Below are 19,045 nucleotides of genomic sequence, written 5' to 3' on the forward strand. Positions count from 1 at the left end.
ACACACACACACATGGACATACTGACGAGACAAACACTTAAAACGGCCACTGAGTTTGGGGGAAGTGCCGTTACTGCCTTCACTTCCCGGGATACTCTGGGTCCCAGCGTTTTCACAACAATGGCGCCGCTTTTCTCACCGCACTTAGCGGGACATTTCCTCAGGAGGAATTTCCTCCTCCCCATGGATGCCAACCGATGGGGATTTTCCGTGCTCTGTCCTTTTAAATGCTGAACATCAAGGAAGGAAGCAGCACGTACCATTTTGCAAGTCTCTTTTATGATTCAAACCTGTCCAATCCGGATGGAGATGTGTTTTTGTGTTTTTTATCCGGATGTGTTTTTTAGGAGACGCAATCTCCTTAATGGATGACCGTTGGCTCCCTTGGGGAGGTCATCCTCCCTTTGTCAGGTGTTATTTTTAGCCCTGGCACGGTATCGGTTACACTCCCCACTAGCAAAGCCAGTGAGGGGTGTCGGTTTAGTCGCTGACAACCCGACCATGAGACAGGTAGCTCTGGGTTACATGTTACCAGTGGCAGTCATAAAAGACTGACCTGACTGAAGGAAGTTGAGTGAAAGTTCAGTTGAGTTGGAGGAAAGGAGAGTAAGAACCATTTGTTAATTTAACAAAACCAAATTGACAATTCTGGTGATTCGGACGTACATTTAAACTCGCTCTTGATAGCTTCTCATCTGCTCCCCAGGCATGTGCCAAGGCTGCCCGTTTACCTGTACCACCTTGTTTCGCTTTTTATCTAATGTGTGAAATTGCCTTGCTGCATCTCTGCAATCACAACCTTCCCCCCATGGCTCCATAATTGCAGCTAACACCATTTCATATTGTTTTCAACCTCCACCCGTGATCTCTTTAACATTTACTAACTTTCCTGATAGCCATCCCTTTCTTTTTGAGCCTCTTATATATGTGTGTCCAATTTTTATTATTCTTCCTTATGCAGCACATGGATGCGGGTAGTATAATTCTTGGGAGCACAGTTTTGCTGTGGATGCAGTTCCCCCTGAAGGTTATAGCAGGAAGTTGTAATTTGGCCAAGATGCCAGTGATGGCTCATCTTCTCTTCGTGAAGGAGTATGTGCAATGTCTAAGTTTGGCATTACCTGTTCCAGATGTGAAAAATCTAGATGATAACCCATTGACTTTAATGAAACAGCCAAATGACTTCACTCCTATTCTTGATGAGTATGTATGGAACTGTGGTTTTATATTTTCATCTTATGGGTTTTTGACCATTTACCGCTTTTCTCCAGTCTGTCTGAGTTGGAAACTGATGTCCGAGTGTTCAGGGAGAGCTTGCTGAACATACTGGATGACGATGAACTGATTTCGGATCTCTGCCTCACCAGGTGCATATATTTTGTACGCCACAATCTGCACATGTTGCTTGCAATGTCCTTAAGCGGGTATCAAAAGGCAGAACATGGTACTTGCACGATACTGTGTGCAGTTAGGTTATCTTAGAGATTAGCTTAATAAATAACAAGGAGCTGATACTCCAGGCCCATGCCACCTTTTTGGTGGTAGGAGGAATAGTTATGTGTAATATGAAAACTAAATCTTGAATAGTTTTTGGAATATCGCATACACAAGCCAAGTTACAGAGATGGTTTCCATGGCAACATAATTCAGCCAATCACAGCTGTGATCTCATCAGGTTGAGATCATCTAATGAGGAATAGATATCTGCAATATGAAAGTTACATGTTAAATGGTTTTTTAAAATATCGCATACATAAAAGTACATGGACAGATGATCGGTCAGTTGGTCGGACGAAGCTCATTTTAATGTCTTCCATCTCTGACCTTGTTGGAGAGGTGGGGAACAAAAATTATAAACTTGATGGTTCGGATGATGGATAAAAGATCTTGGATAAATAATTTACCTTTTTCAATGAGACACATTATCTTGTGGACATTTCATTATTTCCCAATTTATAAAAATATGTGAACCGATGTTCTACTTGCTTTTGTGACCTTGTCTCTGTTGCCTCGATGTGGATAGGAAGTGTGCACCATGTGAAGGTTTTGCACTTGGTGTCATTTTTCAGATCAGATGGAAAGCCAGCAGTCACCCATGCAGACGAAATGGAACTTTTGCTGGATTCTTACCTGCGACAGGCAGATGAAGCTGCAAACAGCATACGTGGTCTAAAAGAACTTATTGACGACTCAGAAAGTGTCGTCTTTCTCAATCTGGACAGGTTTGTAGTGCATAGATTTGTCTCAACATAATTTGTAGAGAAATTATGATTGCATTTTTGCCACACTTTTAGGATCTCGCTTTCATGTCGGTATAACAGAGTGCAAACAAGGGCTGTACTTGTAAGCTGATGGTCCAAGGTATGGGTTAATTTTGTTCGTTGATGTTTTCTAACCCTGATACAACCACCACCTCTTCAACATTTCAATATCTCACCTAGTTTTGCTGTAGCAAAGGTAGAGTGATTTTTCTATTGCAAAATTCCATGCATCAGAAACTCTTAATTTTCACGGAACAAACAGTTATCAAAACATTAACTGAACATGCTTTGTTAACTTAGTAGGGAATATCCTCATAATTGGTGAGGGAAGATTCCATTCCACCAAAGGTGGATGGAGGTTATGTTTTCACCCCTGTCTGTCTGTGTGTTTGTTTATTTTGTTTGTCTTTGTCCGTCTGCTCATCTGTCTATCTGTCTGTGAGCAGGGTATCTCAAAAGCTCATGGACGGATTCGGATGAAACTTAATGGACTGGTTGGGTGTGTAACAAGTACGAATTGATTTGATATTGGTGAAGATCAGGTTCCGGATACTCTATTGACTCGAGAATGGCAGCCATCAAGTGAAATCTGTCGTTTTGTGTATGTAATATGTAGATCATCGTTAAGAGAAGCAAAATATATTTTATAGATTGAATAGTTCTGAGGTGTGTTTCATTAGCAAGCAGCTTGCAATCGTTTTCCAATCCAGTTGTCCCTTTCCAACCACTTTGCTAGCTGCTTGCCAAGCCATTCGGCAAGTGGAGAAAGCGATAAAGATAGATTCCTCGTTATGTTAGAAAAAATGTCCGCCGTAGTCGGATTCAAAACGATACTACAACCACCAATGAAATATTCAAAGACATATCTCTATTATGTGTACTCATATTATTGAAACATGCATTTCATACTTATATTTTTACTTTTCATCCTAATTCTTCAACATCTACAAGCATTGAACCCCCTTCCCTCACCCCCCCCCCCCCACTCTCCCCAAATGTGCAGTGGTAGGGTCCATAGATAAGTAGTTTGACTCCTTCTGACTCCACTCCACATTTGCTCCTCCTTCTGACTCCACATTTATTTATCTTTCTTTCCCTCTTCCTCATACTCTGTAGCCACTGATATCACAATAAATTCGTTTGGGGAAGTTGTCACAAGAGGATCGAGTAAAACTGAAAGCGACGGCCCGTACATATTATTTGCTAAAGTACCACGATAGCGTTGTTTCCATTGAGACCGCCATATTGTTAAGCTGTGCCGATTGCTGCATTCCATTGGAGTGCTTGCTTGAGCGCTTTGAATCAAGCAAATCGCTTGTTAAAAGTTTGAAATAGTTTGTTTCCAATTTGGTCATCAAAAAATTCTTAACCAAAACATATATTAAAGCAGTTTTTTGTTAACCTTTTCCTGATTACTGTCGATGTTTCACCACCATGGATTTCTTGCCCATTGCAGCCATCGCAATATCATGATGCGTCTCAGCCTGCAGCTCACCATGGGCACCTTCTCACTCACTCTCTTTGGACTCGTTGGTGTTGCTTTTGGTATGAACCTGCAATCGAACCTCGAAGAGGTAATGCCTTTCAAACATCAACAGTTCTACCAGTTGTACATACGTAGGAAGCGAAGAAACATTTACCCATCTAATGTCGTCATTTTCTCTGGTGTCATTTTGAGTTTGTGGGGTTTTTTGAAGTTTAGGAAACCATGAATAGTTAACATTGTAAAAAAAAAAAAAAAAAAAAAAGGGGAAATGTACAAAACAGTGCTCAGTACTACTTTTAAAAATTATTAAAATTCTAAAATAAGTCCTCAGCACTGCTTGAACTTTGACCTTTCATTGCTGGGTAATGGTGAGAGGTACTGCTGTAAATACTTTTGGATGATTGTGTTATGAATTTTGGGGTAGTGATATATATACAGTGCATTCAGAAAGTATTCAGACCCCTTCACTTTTTCACATTTTGTTATGTTGCAGCCTTATGCTGAAATCGTTTAAATTCATTTTTTCCCTCATCAATCTACACTCAATACCCCGTAATGATGAAGAGAAAACAGAATTTTAGAAAGTTTTGCAAATTTATTAAAAAGAAAAAACTGAAATATCACATTTACATAAGTATTCAGACCCTTTGCTATGACACTTGAAATTTAGCTCAGGTGCCTCCCATTTCTCTTGATCATCTTTTAGATGTTTCTACACCTTGATTCAGATCCCCCCTCCCCCCTCCCACCCCTCTCCTCTCCCATCCCTCCCCCTCCCCCCCTCTTCTCCCCTCCCCCCTCCCTCCCCCTCCCCCTCCCCCCTCTTCTCCCTCACGTTTATACACGGAATGCCGGGTACTTCCCCCCCCTCTTCTCCCCTCCCCCCCTCTCCTCCCCTCCCCCCTCTCCTCCCCTCCCCCCTGTCCCCTCCCCTCTCCTCCCCCTGTCCTTCTGCTGTACCTCCCTTTCCCTCTGCAATTCAGATCCTGGGGGGACAGGGCCTTCTCCATCGCTGCTCCCACCCTCTGGAACTCACTACCTCACACCATCAGAGACTCCTCCTCACTCACCACATTCAAAACATCACTAAAGACCCACCTGTTCAACACTGCATTCAACATTCAACCCACAGCATTTAACCCCTGACTATCTCTTCTCCTTCTCCCTCCTTTTGCTTTAAATATTTCCCTATTGATTCTTGTCTTTTTGCAATTGTTGTTTTCATGTATTGTTATGCATTATGTTTTGCACTCTGTCAAAGCGCCTTTGGGCTTCTTGAAAAGCGCTATACAAAATAAATGAATTATTATTATTATTATTATTTATTTTTGTCTTTTTGCACTTGTTTTTTGTACTCTGTCAAAGCGTCTTTGGGCTTCTTGAAAAGCGCTATATAAAATAAATGTATTATTATTATTATTATTGATTGGAGTCCACCTGTGGTAAATTCAATTGATTGGACATGATTTGGAAAGGCACACACCTGTCTATATAAGGTCTCACAGCTGACAATGCATATCAGAGCAAAAACCAAGCCATGAGGTCGAATAAACTGTCTGCAGAGCTCAGAGACAGGATTGTGTCGAGGCACAGATTCGGGGAAGCCTACAAAAAAAAATTCTGCTGCATTGAAGGTTCCCAAGAACACAGTGGCCTCCATAATTCTTAAATGGAAAAGGTTTGGAACAACCAGGACTCTTCCTCGAGCTGGCCACCTGGCCAAATTGAGCAATCGGGGGAGAAGGGCCTTGGTAATAGAGGTGACCAAGAACCCGATGGCTTCAGAGATCCTGTATGGAAATTGGAGAAACTTCCAGAAGGACAACCATCACTGCAACACTCCACCGATCTGGGCTTTATGGCAGAGTGGCCAGACGGAAGCCTCTCCTCAGTGAAAGACACATGAAAGCCCACAGAATCTTGTTTCTCACAGTGTGAGAGTCCTTTTGGTGCTTATTTGCAAACTCCAAGCGGGCTTTCAACTCCCCCCCCCCCCCCCCCCCCCCCGCGCTTGCATAGTGAAATCCGCCATTGAATGACGCCTCAAAGTAAGCTCAATTGCTCATCCGTGGGTGCTCCGTCTTAATAGAGCCATCCACAGGACAATATGTTAACATATGCTTTTTTCTCTAAATATATTGATACGGTTTTGAGATTTGTACATATGACATCATTAAAGGCTAAAGGTTTGCCCCCCATAGTTAGTCCACAAGCAACACGTAGGCCCACTTAGAGTATTAGTTATGTCATAGTATGTGTAAGAGTAGGCCATTTCCCTATTAATATCTGCGTTGTGTAAAGACGTGAGCTTAGGTCCCTTTCATTTTTGCGCCACCCTCCAATTACATCTATGGGCATAAATAATTGATCCCGCGCCCCATTTGGCATCCCTTAATTATGTTACGCTTTGGGCTACCCGCAGCAGTTTGTTACGCTTTGGCTGCCAGCAGCATTCGCTGCCCTTTGTTCGCTCGAACTAGTCAAGTGACACGAGGTAGGCCTAAGAAGAGGGAGGAGTGCGGGGTCGAGGTGGGGCGGCGTCAAGCAGCACGTCAGAGGCGATGACGGTAAGGGCCACCAGCCAACCAGGGCTCTGAAGGGAATGGCGTGATAGGGCGTGGTAAGGGCATCTAGCAAGTGCTAGAAGGTTCGCGGGGCGTGGATATAAAAGCCACTCGCACAAAGCCCTTGAAAAGGACTCGCGTGCACACGACAGTATCGAGAGGACTCGAGTGCACAGGACTCGGAGGACTGAGAGGACTGACCCGGAGGTCTGGAAGGAATTGCGCTGTATTGAGAGAACTTACCAAGAGGACTGAAGCGGAGGGCTTATGCAAGAGACTTACCAGCAGAGCGCATTGTGTGAACACTTTGAGGCTTAGCGCTGTATTGAACTATTACGTACGCAGCCACGCGAGTGAACGTGGCAGTAGCCGCCAGTGTAACCGCCAGAGCCCAGCCCCTACCGTTCGCCCCGTGTTATCCTGTGCACGCCAACGACACGCGGAGAGCTCCTGCCGTCTATATACCATCTTCGCGGTACGAGCTGGGGACCGGAGAGAGCTGCCCGGACGCCATCCCTGGACGTGCTGACCTTCGTCTGCAATCCCCGTGTGAGTGTCTGTGTGTGAGATGGGCTCGTTTGTCTGTGGTATTAAGTATAAGACTGCTTAAGGACTGCACTGTCTTCTTCTTCTGATCATTGTACAAAGTGTAAATAAATCTTGTCATTCCTTTTCTTCCAATTCGACCGTTTCTGTGATTTCCATCATTGGGTAAGCGTGGCACGAATAAGAACTGCTTGGATCGGGGTCTAGTCATTGCTAACGGCTCGGATCACGGGTTCGCTACCGCTCGGCGTATCCACTAACACCCGTGATTCGGGCGGGGCTTATTTCCTCGTTTCTGGGCAGCGCGAGTAATTAGGTAATAGCGAATTCTTAGTCCTAAAACCCTATTTTGCGCTGTCCGGGTAGGACGTCACAGGTCCCGGGTCCCGTCGGTCAGTCAAAGACAAGGGGACCAATCCCCCCTTGGCAAGGGGAAAAGGCCGGCGCTGAGATCCGCAACAATATTATACAAAGGAACATTCTTTAAATGTATAATTATCGCTCCTATGGTTGGCAGTGAGTGCCGCGGAAGCATTGGCGGAAAGAGAGTGGCAATTATATGCGTGGGAAAATTGCATGCTTGGTCAGGGTCGCCCAGATAGCTCAGATGGCAGAGCACTGGTATGGTTCACCAGAAGGGGTTCGTTCGACCTGGGTTCGATTTCCGGTCTGGGCACATAGTTTTCCCACATATATTGATTGGATAAATATATTAATATTGTATAATATTAATACTTGTGATTTGTTGTCATTATTCCTACCACTACAGTGTTATCCCATTCCTGTGTGACTGTGTTCACCCGTTAAGAATTACCTGTGTGTGCTCAGGATCCACGTGCATTCTGGCTTATTACCGGACTCTTGTTTATGGGAAGTGGAATTATGTGGAGACATTTGCTGTCTTTCCTCGGCCACCACTTGGAACCTTCTGCTAAACCCCCGGTAAGCTTCGCATCATCATCTGTCTCCTTTCCTTTCTTCTTTCAAAATGGCTCTTCAGTGCCATCGTCTCCTTACGAGGGGATCTGATAGACCACTTCAAATCCAGATCTATTGTATACTAATGATTGTGATTTTCACACCTTTCACCTCCTTACCTGATGGCACAAGCTATGGTGATGGTGCACCGATTTTGTGAAATGCTCCCATAAAGGCCCCATGAGGCATCGACTTTGTTCTGATGATGAGAGCAGTTTATCCCAGAACTATACTGCCATTTTCACCATTTATTTTTGAATTTGGGATCAAAATTCCCCCCATAAATGGCATGCTCACATACATAGTGACATTGTGATGTCTCAACTCTGATGCAAAATAGTTTGCGTGATTTTTGGAAATTAACCGTGTAGATAACCTCATGTGGGAAAACCCTATAAGCAGTAACCACACTCCCCTCCCACCCCCACTCTTTTCTAAATGTATTGATCCAACGCTTCTGCACATGACCTGTGCCAACACATAACATACACTCCAGACAAAAATGCACAATGAGACACAATAATTAACTTTAGAAACATTACACATTGCAGGGAACAATTGACAATAGTGAAAGAATCATATACCGTATATTGTTTTGGGTTTGCCGACCGGGTCACGAGTGGCTGCACGGACTGCTTCCTGACCTCTGACTCTGAAGCCAACAAGCCACAGCTAACTCCGTGGCATGACGGTTGCCAAGCAACTACGGATGCTGCCTGAGACGATTAATTTAGCTCCTTGCATCCAATTATCACAATACCTTCCAAGTAAATTAATCCCCCAGATAGGGAACCGTGCTCTTGACATCCCACTCCCATAAATCAAGAACGGCTGAGCGGAACCGTAAGTGGGCTGTAGGCTACTTTATGACCGTAGTGAATCAGCAGGGCAAAACTCCCATCTATTATTTACATACTCTGTGTAACAGAGAAAGAGATACCCGGGCAGGTTGGAAACAAATGCTGATGTGAACAAATAAACACGTATATGTACAAGCAATGCAATTCACAAAAGAAAGTCTTACCCTTATACATTTAAGCCCCTTCGACAGTCACCTTATCATGAAACTACAGACATAGGCACCTCATTCATTTTGTGGAAATTAGACAAGTTAGAGAGATAGAGAAGGCGGGGCTCGTTGGCGACCCCTTGCTCACCCGAAGTAAACCTGGGGGCTTACGTTGGTCCCAACTTGAAAATGGGAGTGGGAAGGGAAGAAGAGAGGGTGATGGTGTGATGCACCATGTGGGGAGAGATGCGGATGAATGATTCATAATGTGATAGAAGAAATCGTGAATGTGAGTCAGTAACCTAGTTCTGAACGAGTCGAGGGTGCAGTGCATCCGTTGATTGCTCTTACTCGTTCTAAGTAAACAATTAGAAATAGGGAAAGAAAGAAAAAGATTGTGCAAGTCAGTGTGAGTTCACCAACACGTCCAAGGGAAGATCTTCACAGCTCGTCAGCACTCACTCCGCTGCTGGCTCAATTACTCCAAGCAGAGCTCATACGCGCAGGGACTCACATTCACCCGGCTTATTCCTCCAAGACTCCATCTGGCTCTCATTATTCCCTGAACACACATACGACACTGAGTCCTGTGCTACCCGGACTTATCAAGTCCTCGGCCAAGGCATGGCCTAAGAGTTGACCAGCATCCTGGTGCAGCTTCTTGTTGATGGTCGCTGCCTTCTCATGGAGTGCTGTTGTTGTCAGACTTCGCTCATTGGTCCACCAGTACAGCCGCTGCACAGGACCGAATGGCTCCCAAGCGCTTTGATGCCGGCACCTCGCAGAACCAGATGACACCTAAGTGGTTGATGCAGGCAATTGGCAACACGAGTTTTGAAGGTGTAATGTTGGTTTTGTAAAGCATTTTATCTTTGTGTATGGGCGTGCTGTAAGGAGGTGTGGAGAAGGAGGGAGAGATTAAGAGATATGGGGAGAGAGATAAAAGAAGAGTTCCAAAAAGGGGGGTGGGGGGGGCTGGGGTTTGAACTTGATACACAAACAACACATTTCCCTGTCCACTGATACGAGGGAACAGGTAATCCAACTAACCAAAATACTACCGATATATCTAAACTCCAGGGTTCCTTTCTGTCTTTGATGTAACTTCCCGGGGTCTTCCGAAAACCGCGACAATATGTATATTCTCCACCAATCGCTCTGTCTGTCTATCCATCCAGGGTGAGACTTTGAAATCAAATCGCCACCATGTTGTTCGCTCATTATAGGTCTCAGGCTTCATAATCCTCTGGTGTAGATTTAAAGACTGAACAACATGTCTTCTATCATGAATTAGAGGTCTTTTTTGAGGAAAGAAGGGTCCTTTTTGATTATCGCTGAGGAAATGAGGGAATGCATGTTTTGGTTAGAGCGATCAAGGAAGCAGTCCTACAGAAGCAGTCCTAAGCAGAATACACCGCCCAAAGAAAACTTCCGTACAGTCAAGAGGACTGCTGAGTTTATGTACATTTAAAACTGAACAATGCATCATCGCTCATGAAAGAAAGGTACGCAGAGGAAATAAAATAGTCATGATTAATATTTGAAGAATTTAATAAATAAAAAAAACTTCAAACTGTCCTTTTGATTTTCGTCTGCGTTTTCAAGGTGGAATATTGTGAAAATACCTGATTTATAAACGAACGATATTTCACATGTGCAAGGACATGTAATTCACATGTTATTTGAAGTAAATAAACGCACGTGGCAGTTAGAGCCTAGAGGTGATGCAAAGCGGGTTTTTAGGAATCGAAAGTGGGGTTTATTTTATTTATTTATACCAAACGTGGTAAAATATGCTTTTCGAGAAATTGTCAGTGACAGCAAATACACCAGAATACTGAGATAGCCGTTTATTCACCAGTAATGATAAGGAGGTTCCAAGTAAGACAACTTCAAACTCGGCGATTGTGGTGACACGATATTAAATATGTAATGATTCATGTAAAATGCTCTTTCACCTTTGTGAGTGGGAGGAGGGGAGGAGGGAAGACAGAAAGTGGGGAGGAGAGCCAAAATGGGACAGATTTGGGAGGGAGAGGTTGAGACTTTAAGGGGGGCGGGGGGGGGTTGAGGACCTTCAGTTAGGGGGGAGGGTGTTGAGTTGTGGTGGGGAGGAGGTTTGAAGGCATGGAGTGGGAAGGGGATTGATCCCTTTGGGTTAGGAGGTGGAGGTTGAGGACTTGGGGTTTGCGAGAACGAGGTTTATGACATGGGGTTTGTAAGGGCGTTTGATGGCCTGGGCTTTGGGAGTGTGGGAGCTGAGGAGTTGTGGGGAGGAGGGGGAGGGGTTGAATACTTGGAGTGGGGTGAGGAATTCACTTTGGGAGTGGGATGTTGAGGACGTTGGGTTTGTTGGTGGAGGGGGTGGAGGCGGAGTTGAAGACTTGAAGTCATATTTCCATTGCTTGGATGTTCCGCAGGTACCTGCTAGTACTCCTATAATCTGGAACATCATCATGAACTCGAGAGGTTTTCTGTTGGGAAAAAAAAGTATCACAAGTCTGAAAACAAGTTGTGGATCCAACCGAGAACTTCAGCCAGCATCACTCCCACACTTGTTTGTTAATTCAACTTCCCTGAAAATGTCTGCTGCTCTTCTTCTGCTCCGATCGGATCATCTGATCATGTCCTTGTTAAAGTGGACATCTCTCTGACCATCCTCAGGGAGCCTGCTCAGCGTCGACGAGTCTGGCATTTCACTCAGGCCAACTGGCACGGTCTTCAAGCAGCCATCAATCATCTGGACTGGTCTCCCATCTCTACCACCTCTGACATCAACTCATCCTGGGAATTCTTCCAAAGTAAATTGCTCTCTCTCATGCACAGATTTATCCCATCTCGTCTTCAGTTGTCATACCCTTCCTCCCGTCCATGGTACACGGAATCTTGTGGTGAGGCTGTTGCCCAGAAACAACTTGCCTTCGTCTCCTGGAAAGCAAATCCAACGGAAGGAAATCTCATTTCCTTTCACAAAGCCCGAAACAAGTGTGTGTCCACCCTCAGGAGAGCCAGGAAACAATATCTCTCCGTTCTCAAGACCGAACTCTCTTATCTGTCTCCCTCTTCCAAATCCTGGTGGCGTCTGGTCAAATCCGTTTCTGGTGTTTGTTCCCCCTCCATCCCCTCCCTTACCTCAAACGGCTACACAGCTGACTCCGCACGTGAAAAAGCTGAATGCCTCAACTCTGTGTTTGCCTCTAAATCTTGTGTCCCAAACCCATCCCTCTCTGTACCCACCATACCCAGTCGTACCCTGCTGCTCCTGGACTCCGTGTCCTTTCCTCCTGACAAGGTGGAAAAGTTTCTGTCAACCCTCGACTCTGATTCTGCAACTGGACCCGACGGCATCAGCCCACGGGTCCTAAAATCCTGCTCTGCTGCTCTATCTCACCCTCTCTCTGTTCTCTTCACCCTCTCTTTTGCTCAAGGTCAACTGCCATCTGCTTGGAAATCAGCCAACATCACCGCTTTGCACAAAAAAGGTGCAAAAACAGATCCTAGCAACTACAGACCAATCAGCCTTCTCCCAATTATCAGCAAAGTCATGGAATCCATCATTGCTACTGATATGAAATCTTTCCTCTTCTCCAATGGCTTGATCTCTGATCATCAATTTGGTTTCAGACCAGGTCACTCTACTCTGGACATGCTGCTTCTGCTGTCTCAACAATGGATGGAGGTCCTCAATGCCAAACAGGAAATTAGAGCTGTCTCCCTCGACATATCACGTGCCTTCGACACGGTCTGGCACCCCGCTCTGCTCACCAAACTCTCCTCCTTTGGTATCCATGGAAATCTCCACGCATGGCTGGCGGACTTCCTCTCTAGTCGTCGTCAACGTGTGGCCCTGAATGGGTTTCTCTCATCTCCTCTTCCTGTTCAGGCTGGAGTTCCCCAAGGCAGTGTTCTGGGCCCCGTGCTTTTTCTGGTCTTCATCAATGATCTCTCTGACTCTCTCGAAAATCCTCTCTATCTCTTTGCTGATGACTCCACTCTCTGCCGCTCCATTCCTCTTCCCTCAGATCGGCAGTCTGCTGCCTCCTCACTCTCTGAAGACCTCGACAAAATCACAGACTGGTCAAACAAGTGGAACATGTCTTTCAATCCTGACAAATCTCACACTCTTACTATGTCTCTCCGAAAAGATCGACTGGACAACCCTCCCATCTACTTTCTCAACAATCCTCTCCAAGAAGTTCTGTCGCTCAAGATTTTGGGTCTCACTATCTGCCATGATCTTTCTTGGGAAAACCACATTTCCAAGCTGGCCTCCAAAGCCAGTCGCCGACTGGGCATCCTCCGTCGTGCGAAGTCCTTCCTCGGCACACCTGAGCTCCTCACCACATACAAGGCTTTCATCCGCAGCTCAATGGAATACTGTTCTCCCCTATGGGCCGGTGCTCCTGCCTCACACCTAGCTCGGCTTCACGCTGTTGAAACCAAAGCTTTCAGAATTATTGGAATCTCCCGCGATGAAGCTATCTCTGAGGGCCTTTCACTCACTCACCGCAGGCAGGTAGGTGGTCTTTCTGTCTTCTACCGACTCCTCTCCGGCCTTGCACCCCCAGCTCTCTCTGTGCTCTGTCCCCCAAATATTCCTACAGGTCGCACAAGATCTGCCAGCAACCCTCTGATGGTTAAACTGCCGAAATCTCGGCTCTCCGCTCACCTTCACTCTTTCATTCCTCTTTTCTCCCGCCTCTGGGACAAACTCCCTCACTCCCTTCAATCCCACTCCTCCCTCCAGGTCTTTAAAACAGCTGTTCACCACCATCTCTTATCTTCCCCCATCCAAAACCTTGATCTTTTCTACCCCCGCTAATTCACCCCAGATCCACCTTGTTTGAAATTCCAACTTCTTTCCTGGAAGTCCTGGCAGTGTCCATATGTTTTATACCTCTCCCACTGCCCCCTTCCCACGCCCCCCCCCCCCCCCCCAAAGCCCTCGCCCTCTCTCAGATCTCTCGATGTCTCCATGTCTCTCGGTCCCTGCTCTCAAATGTTGTGTTTGTGTCCTTCCCCCTCTCTCCCCATCTTGTATACCGCTCCCTATGTTATATGTTTTATGTGTCGGTTTGTCTTTCTGTGTGATTAATGTTCACTCTTTCACGAGCCTCGATATTGTATACACAAAAAAAAAAAAAAAAAAAAAAAAAAAAAAATTGATTTATTGAAAAACAAAGTCGATGAGCAGTATAACACAAAGCGAAAGGTCGACAAAACTGAAAGAAACGCGAAGAAATCAATAATTTGCATAAAAAGCCCCGATTGTGATGACATGTTTTATGAGTAATATCAATAATCATAATTTGTATGTTTGTAATAATCTCACTTATTGTCATTGTACTGATGTCTGAGTTGAAGTGGTGCTTTAATTGTCTATCCTCTGGTGAACAATGTCACACAATCCTGTCATTGTTAAAACGCTAAACATTTGAATGAAACCTGGCATGAGCAATATGTGTGTTCATTTGTATGGATTTCTATGACTGTCACTTCCATCTCTTGCCATCCTAGCTTCCCAGCATGCTTCGGAGAAACGTGTCGAGCAAAGATGCTTTTGGCAAGAGGGAGTCCAAACCAGAGAGTTCGGGCTTTAACTCGCGGCGACACACTTTCATGAACAGATGAGCCATTAGAGGGTCTTTGGTTGACAAATTTTTCAAAACGTTTCTTGGAGATGTTTTAAGTTCCCAGTTCCTTCAGTTATTGCATTATTATTTCCGATTTAAACACTTCCTTTGAAGAAACAACGGCAACTTTGTCGATGACATAAACAGTGATGGGTAATCTACATCAATATCTCAATGGGTGATGACTGCCCTGCAAGTGCATGGCTCATCACAGTGGAATCTTCCCCAACAGATTTTAATTGATTATTTGTTGCACAACGTGTGTGTGTGTGTGTGTGTGTGTGTGTGTGTGTGTGTGTGTGTGTGTGTGTGTGTGTGTGTGTGTGTGTGTGTGTGTGTGTGTGTGTGTGTGTGTGTGTGTGTGTGTGTGTGTGTGTGTGTGTGTGTTACAATTACATTTCACTGTACAGCAAGAAAGAGAAATCAGAGGTTGCAGACCCATGCCAGGACTTGTTTCATGGGGTGCATTTTCTGTGGCAAATAAATGGAAGGATGAAAGGTCTAAATGGTCTCGTTCAAATGTGTAAACTGTAAACTGTAAAGGGTCAAAGATTGAAAGGTCTAATGGGTCGAAATGGTCTGAAGTGTCAAAGGGGTCTAAAGTGAGAAATACCAAATCTGGACACCAGGTGCATTTTAACATGGATGGCAAAAACTCTCACGTAATGGCAAAAATCCCGCCAGAAATCCCATACAGGAAATGACCACCAGATGGATGAAACTAAAGCATTTTAACCTATTATGAAATCAACCCCCCCCCCCCCCCGACCCCCACCCCTTCTCTCCCTCCGAGTACATTAATCGAACAGGAGGTGCAAACAAAATACAGCATGGCGTAGGTGTAAGAGAAGACATGTACACTGCCCATGTTAAATAAGTCACAACAAAGAGAAAAATATCTCCCCGAGTGGGCTGACGGTCATCTCCTGAGGTTGTAGTTCAGATCTCTGCTGATTTGGAGGAACCCAACTGGGAGGTGCCTGATCAGAAATTGAAAAATCTAAGACTGAGCGATCCTGTGGACCATCAAGTAGAAGGGCTGTGTCGGGTTTCAGAGCAATAATTTGGTAAATAAGGGACAAGTAGGGATCTGAAGATTTAGGGAGTAACCTGGAGAAAAGGGAGGAGTAGCAAAAATATCAAAAAGTTAACGGATGGACCAAAGGACGGACATCTGGACATGTGACATCACGGCCCATTTTATAAGAAGTTAATCTCTTCGAGAATCGAGATGAAATGACCTAAAAATGGCCAAGAAGCAAAATGTACTCTCAGAAATATTGTGTTGGGAAGTGTACATGATGCCCACAGTGAGTCAGTCATACACGACGACGGTAAGGGCATTGTTGCAGTAGGTGTCAGTCCTGGTGCTGCGTCAAGAAAATCTGGCTTCAAGTGATCTATTGAGACTGTATCATGACCACCATTAACATCGAATATGAAGGTCTTATCGGAGTGTTGTAGAACTTTGTAAGGTCCATCATAAGGTAGCTATAAGGGTTTGTGGACAATGTCATGCAATACAAATATGTGGGTGCACATAGAAAACACCTGGGGAATAAAGGTGGGGCGTAACGAAGGCATATGGGTTGGTGTAGCCCTGCATGGCTGAACAAAGTTGGTTGACATAGTTGGTGTGGTTCGGTAAGGACAAGGTGTTATCAGACACTATGAACAATTCACTTTGGAAACGAAGTAGTGCATCATACACCAGCTCTGCAGTGGAGCAACCAAGGTCATCTTTTAGAACGGCGAGCATACCAAGCAAGACCATAAGGTATGACGTCCGTCCAGCCCATAGAGTTGTCATGTGCTTTCAGGGAAGACTTTGGTTGGTGGTGGAAACGCTCCACCATACTATTCACTGCTGGATGGTAAGTTGTGATTCGCACACAGATGGTATTCAGGGGTAGCATGAGCTTGGGAAATAGAGCCAATTCGAACTGGCCACCATGATCCATAGTGATGGTTGACCGAACACCAAAATGTGCGATCCAGGTGTGGGCAAAGGCCCTGGCGATGGTAAGTGCAGTGATATCAGCTATTGTCATAGTAGTCAGGAGGAAAGCCAGTTGAACCCCTTCAAAAAACAAGTCATAGAGGTTTTTGCATTTTTGGCATCCTTGGGACTCCTAGTCAACATTTCTGGATGATAACATTAAATTTAGGCGGTGGCATTTTTTAAATTTGCGTATTTGCAAAATGGCTGCCACCCACATCTAGCAAAAACAACCACTAGCACATCTCAGCAACTAATGGGTTGATTTTGTTGGTTTTACTATCAAATGATAGGTTTCCTAGGTTGCTGAATCGATTTGTGAGGTGACCGAAGCATTTCAAGGTCAAGATCACATGGTCAATGTGATATGTGACCCCAAAAAGATGAAAAATAGAAGGTTTCAGCATTTTATAGGCCAGTTCTGATGATTTTTTTTAACCAGATATTAGGTCTATGGGCATATAAGTAGATTAACCAGGGTGTTTTGAGTGACTTGAAGTCAAGGTCAAATAGTAATGGTCAATTTCAAAGCCTGTTTGGTTTCATATTGGGCCATAGAAGACACGACACGGAAATATCAAATCTCAAATTTAATGCAAACACTTACAAAAGAGGTAATATAGCGACCACTTTACTATTCTACAAATTTATGCCACAATTGTTAATAGATGTTGTACTGATATTAGTTTATGAGTCTATACTGGCATCATCACCATCCTCATCACCCTCATCTTCTATGTTTGATCTCTTGGTCAGTGGATTGAGACACAGTTGGCCAGCTTCACAGGCACAGAACACTGTGCAACCGATGAGGCTACATTTGCAATTTCCACCCTTACAAGCAGATTTTTCACATCCACACCGTACCATTTCAAGGATCTCATCAGGGGCCAGTTTTGTTCCTTGTGTGATGGTGCAGGGTTTCAGGACAGAGCCGTCTTGCTCCCATCCATGGTCTTTTGGACTGAGTTGTGGTGGTATGCCGGACATGGCTGTCAGCCAATGCGCCACTTGGTAGTGCGCTCTCTTGATATTTTCTGTTACTGCTTCAGTTGTAGGTGGTAGACTACACAACTTGATAGATGTGCCAGCTCCTGTTTTATTCTTCCACATTTTGAGGCGGCACTCGGTCATTGATTTACATTCAGCATATGTTGTGCCAAAGCAGGCAATCAGGAAGGCAGTTGCTGAGCTGCAGATCTCAGTAAGATTGGCTTGAGGATCGCCAACGATGGACAAACTCTGTGGGTCAATTGTTTGAAGGGCCTTGAGTGCCACCTTTTTACCTATGTTGTAGGTTGCTGCGACAGTATCAATCCCTGTTAACGCATGCATTACAAGAATGGCCCTTGCCCTGTCCTTGTTCTTCTCGGCAGTGGCTCTTAGATCTACAATCGAACGATCTGCACGAGGAGAGCTCATGAATAGAGGACTTGTACACTTGTGGGAGACATAGAAATGGAGGAGAAGAATGAATACATCTGTGTCATCTGAGATAACTTGAACGTTCTCCCCCATCACACACCGTGATATGGCATGTTGAACGAGGATGGGATCAGCTTCTTCATGGCTTGATGAGAGATCTGTACGCTCCCGACATATCCCCATCATAATCTCTAGAGGCACATCACCTGCACCTGCAAGAGTCAAACTATGTCCATTCTGTGTGGCGGGTTTGTAGAAGTCAGGATCCAGCAGGGCTTCAGCAACCATTCTGTTTAGCTGCATCTTGTTTTTGCAGACACCAAGGATTGCACTCTTAGGTGGTGTGGGAATGTCTGGTTTAAGTATGTGGATTCGGCTGGTTCCCTGCTTCTCCTGTCGGAGCAGGCGACAGTATGCCTTTGTACTGTTATCAAAGTATCTATCAAAGACAAACACGACATTTCCAGCCACCAATGCCTGCTTGACAAAGACCTTGAGTGCATCGATATACAACTGGAGTGCACCAGTTGGCCAGTTAATGGTCCACAGCAGAGCAGACACATCGTACACAGCAGTGTCAGCAGTAGAGATTGAACGCTTTGAAGTAGTGATTTGGAGAGCAGTTTTCAGGTTTGACTTTTGTGATACTCGCATCATTCCAGCTGAGTCGAATAGCGCCGGAGGATAGGCAGCAAGCTCCGTGCTCAGACAGGCATCTATGGGTACTGATCGGTTGCTTGACATCAGACCTATGATCCTCGCATAGATCATTTCCGGATCATACAACTTCTTGCCACCCAATGTTACATGTTTCTTCTTGTCATGCATAGTTACAATGGGCTTTGATAATTTATCATAGAAACCTGAAGGCCAGCTTTTCCTGAACTCTTTAACCATTGTTTGGCCAATGTCCACAGCATTGTGTGCATTTATGTCTTCATGTGCCATCTCACCTGTGACAATGTTCAATAGTTTACCATTTGGATGTTGGTCGGGATCCAGTGGATCAATAGCTAATGCAAGAGTCCTCTGTATACTCGCCCTGTCCTCCTTATCAGCTGCAATTCTCTTTGCTGATTCCTCTTTGTGAAATTTAGCTATGGGAGGCTCATTATCTGACATTCTGTTGAGACTTGCACAGACC

At 44.9% G+C, this 19,045-nt stretch overlaps 2 protein-coding genes across 5 annotated transcripts in view; one reads left to right on the forward strand and one right to left on the reverse strand.

Annotated features, from left to right (window-relative positions):
- MRS2 (magnesium transporter MRS2) overlaps positions 1-14,983 on the forward strand; it is a 61,990-nt gene extending 47,007 nt beyond the window's left edge. For all 3 annotated transcript variants that reach the window (XM_068131110.2, XM_068131111.2, XM_068131112.2), the window contains exons 7-11: positions 1,272-1,367; positions 2,070-2,222; positions 3,718-3,835; positions 7,686-7,799; positions 14,362-14,983. In XM_068131110.2, coding sequence (XP_067987211.1) covers positions 1,272-1,367; positions 2,070-2,222; positions 3,718-3,835; positions 7,686-7,799; positions 14,362-14,475 — 595 coding nt within the window. In that variant the 3' untranslated portion in view covers positions 14,476-14,983. The remainder of the gene's footprint in view (positions 1-1,271; positions 1,368-2,069; positions 2,223-3,717; positions 3,836-7,685; positions 7,800-14,361) is intronic.
- Positions 1-19,045, reverse strand: part of CDKAL1 (CDKAL1 threonylcarbamoyladenosine tRNA methylthiotransferase) — a 612,415-nt gene that overhangs the window by 114,884 nt on the left and 478,486 nt on the right. The gene's annotated exons all lie outside the window — the stretch shown is intronic.

The sequence above is a fragment of the Myxine glutinosa genome, chromosome 11 (assembly GCF_964187855.1).
Source record: "Myxine glutinosa chromosome 11, kmMyxGlut1.1, whole genome shotgun sequence".
Lineage (NCBI taxonomy): Eukaryota > Metazoa > Chordata > Myxini > Myxiniformes > Myxinidae > Myxine > Myxine glutinosa.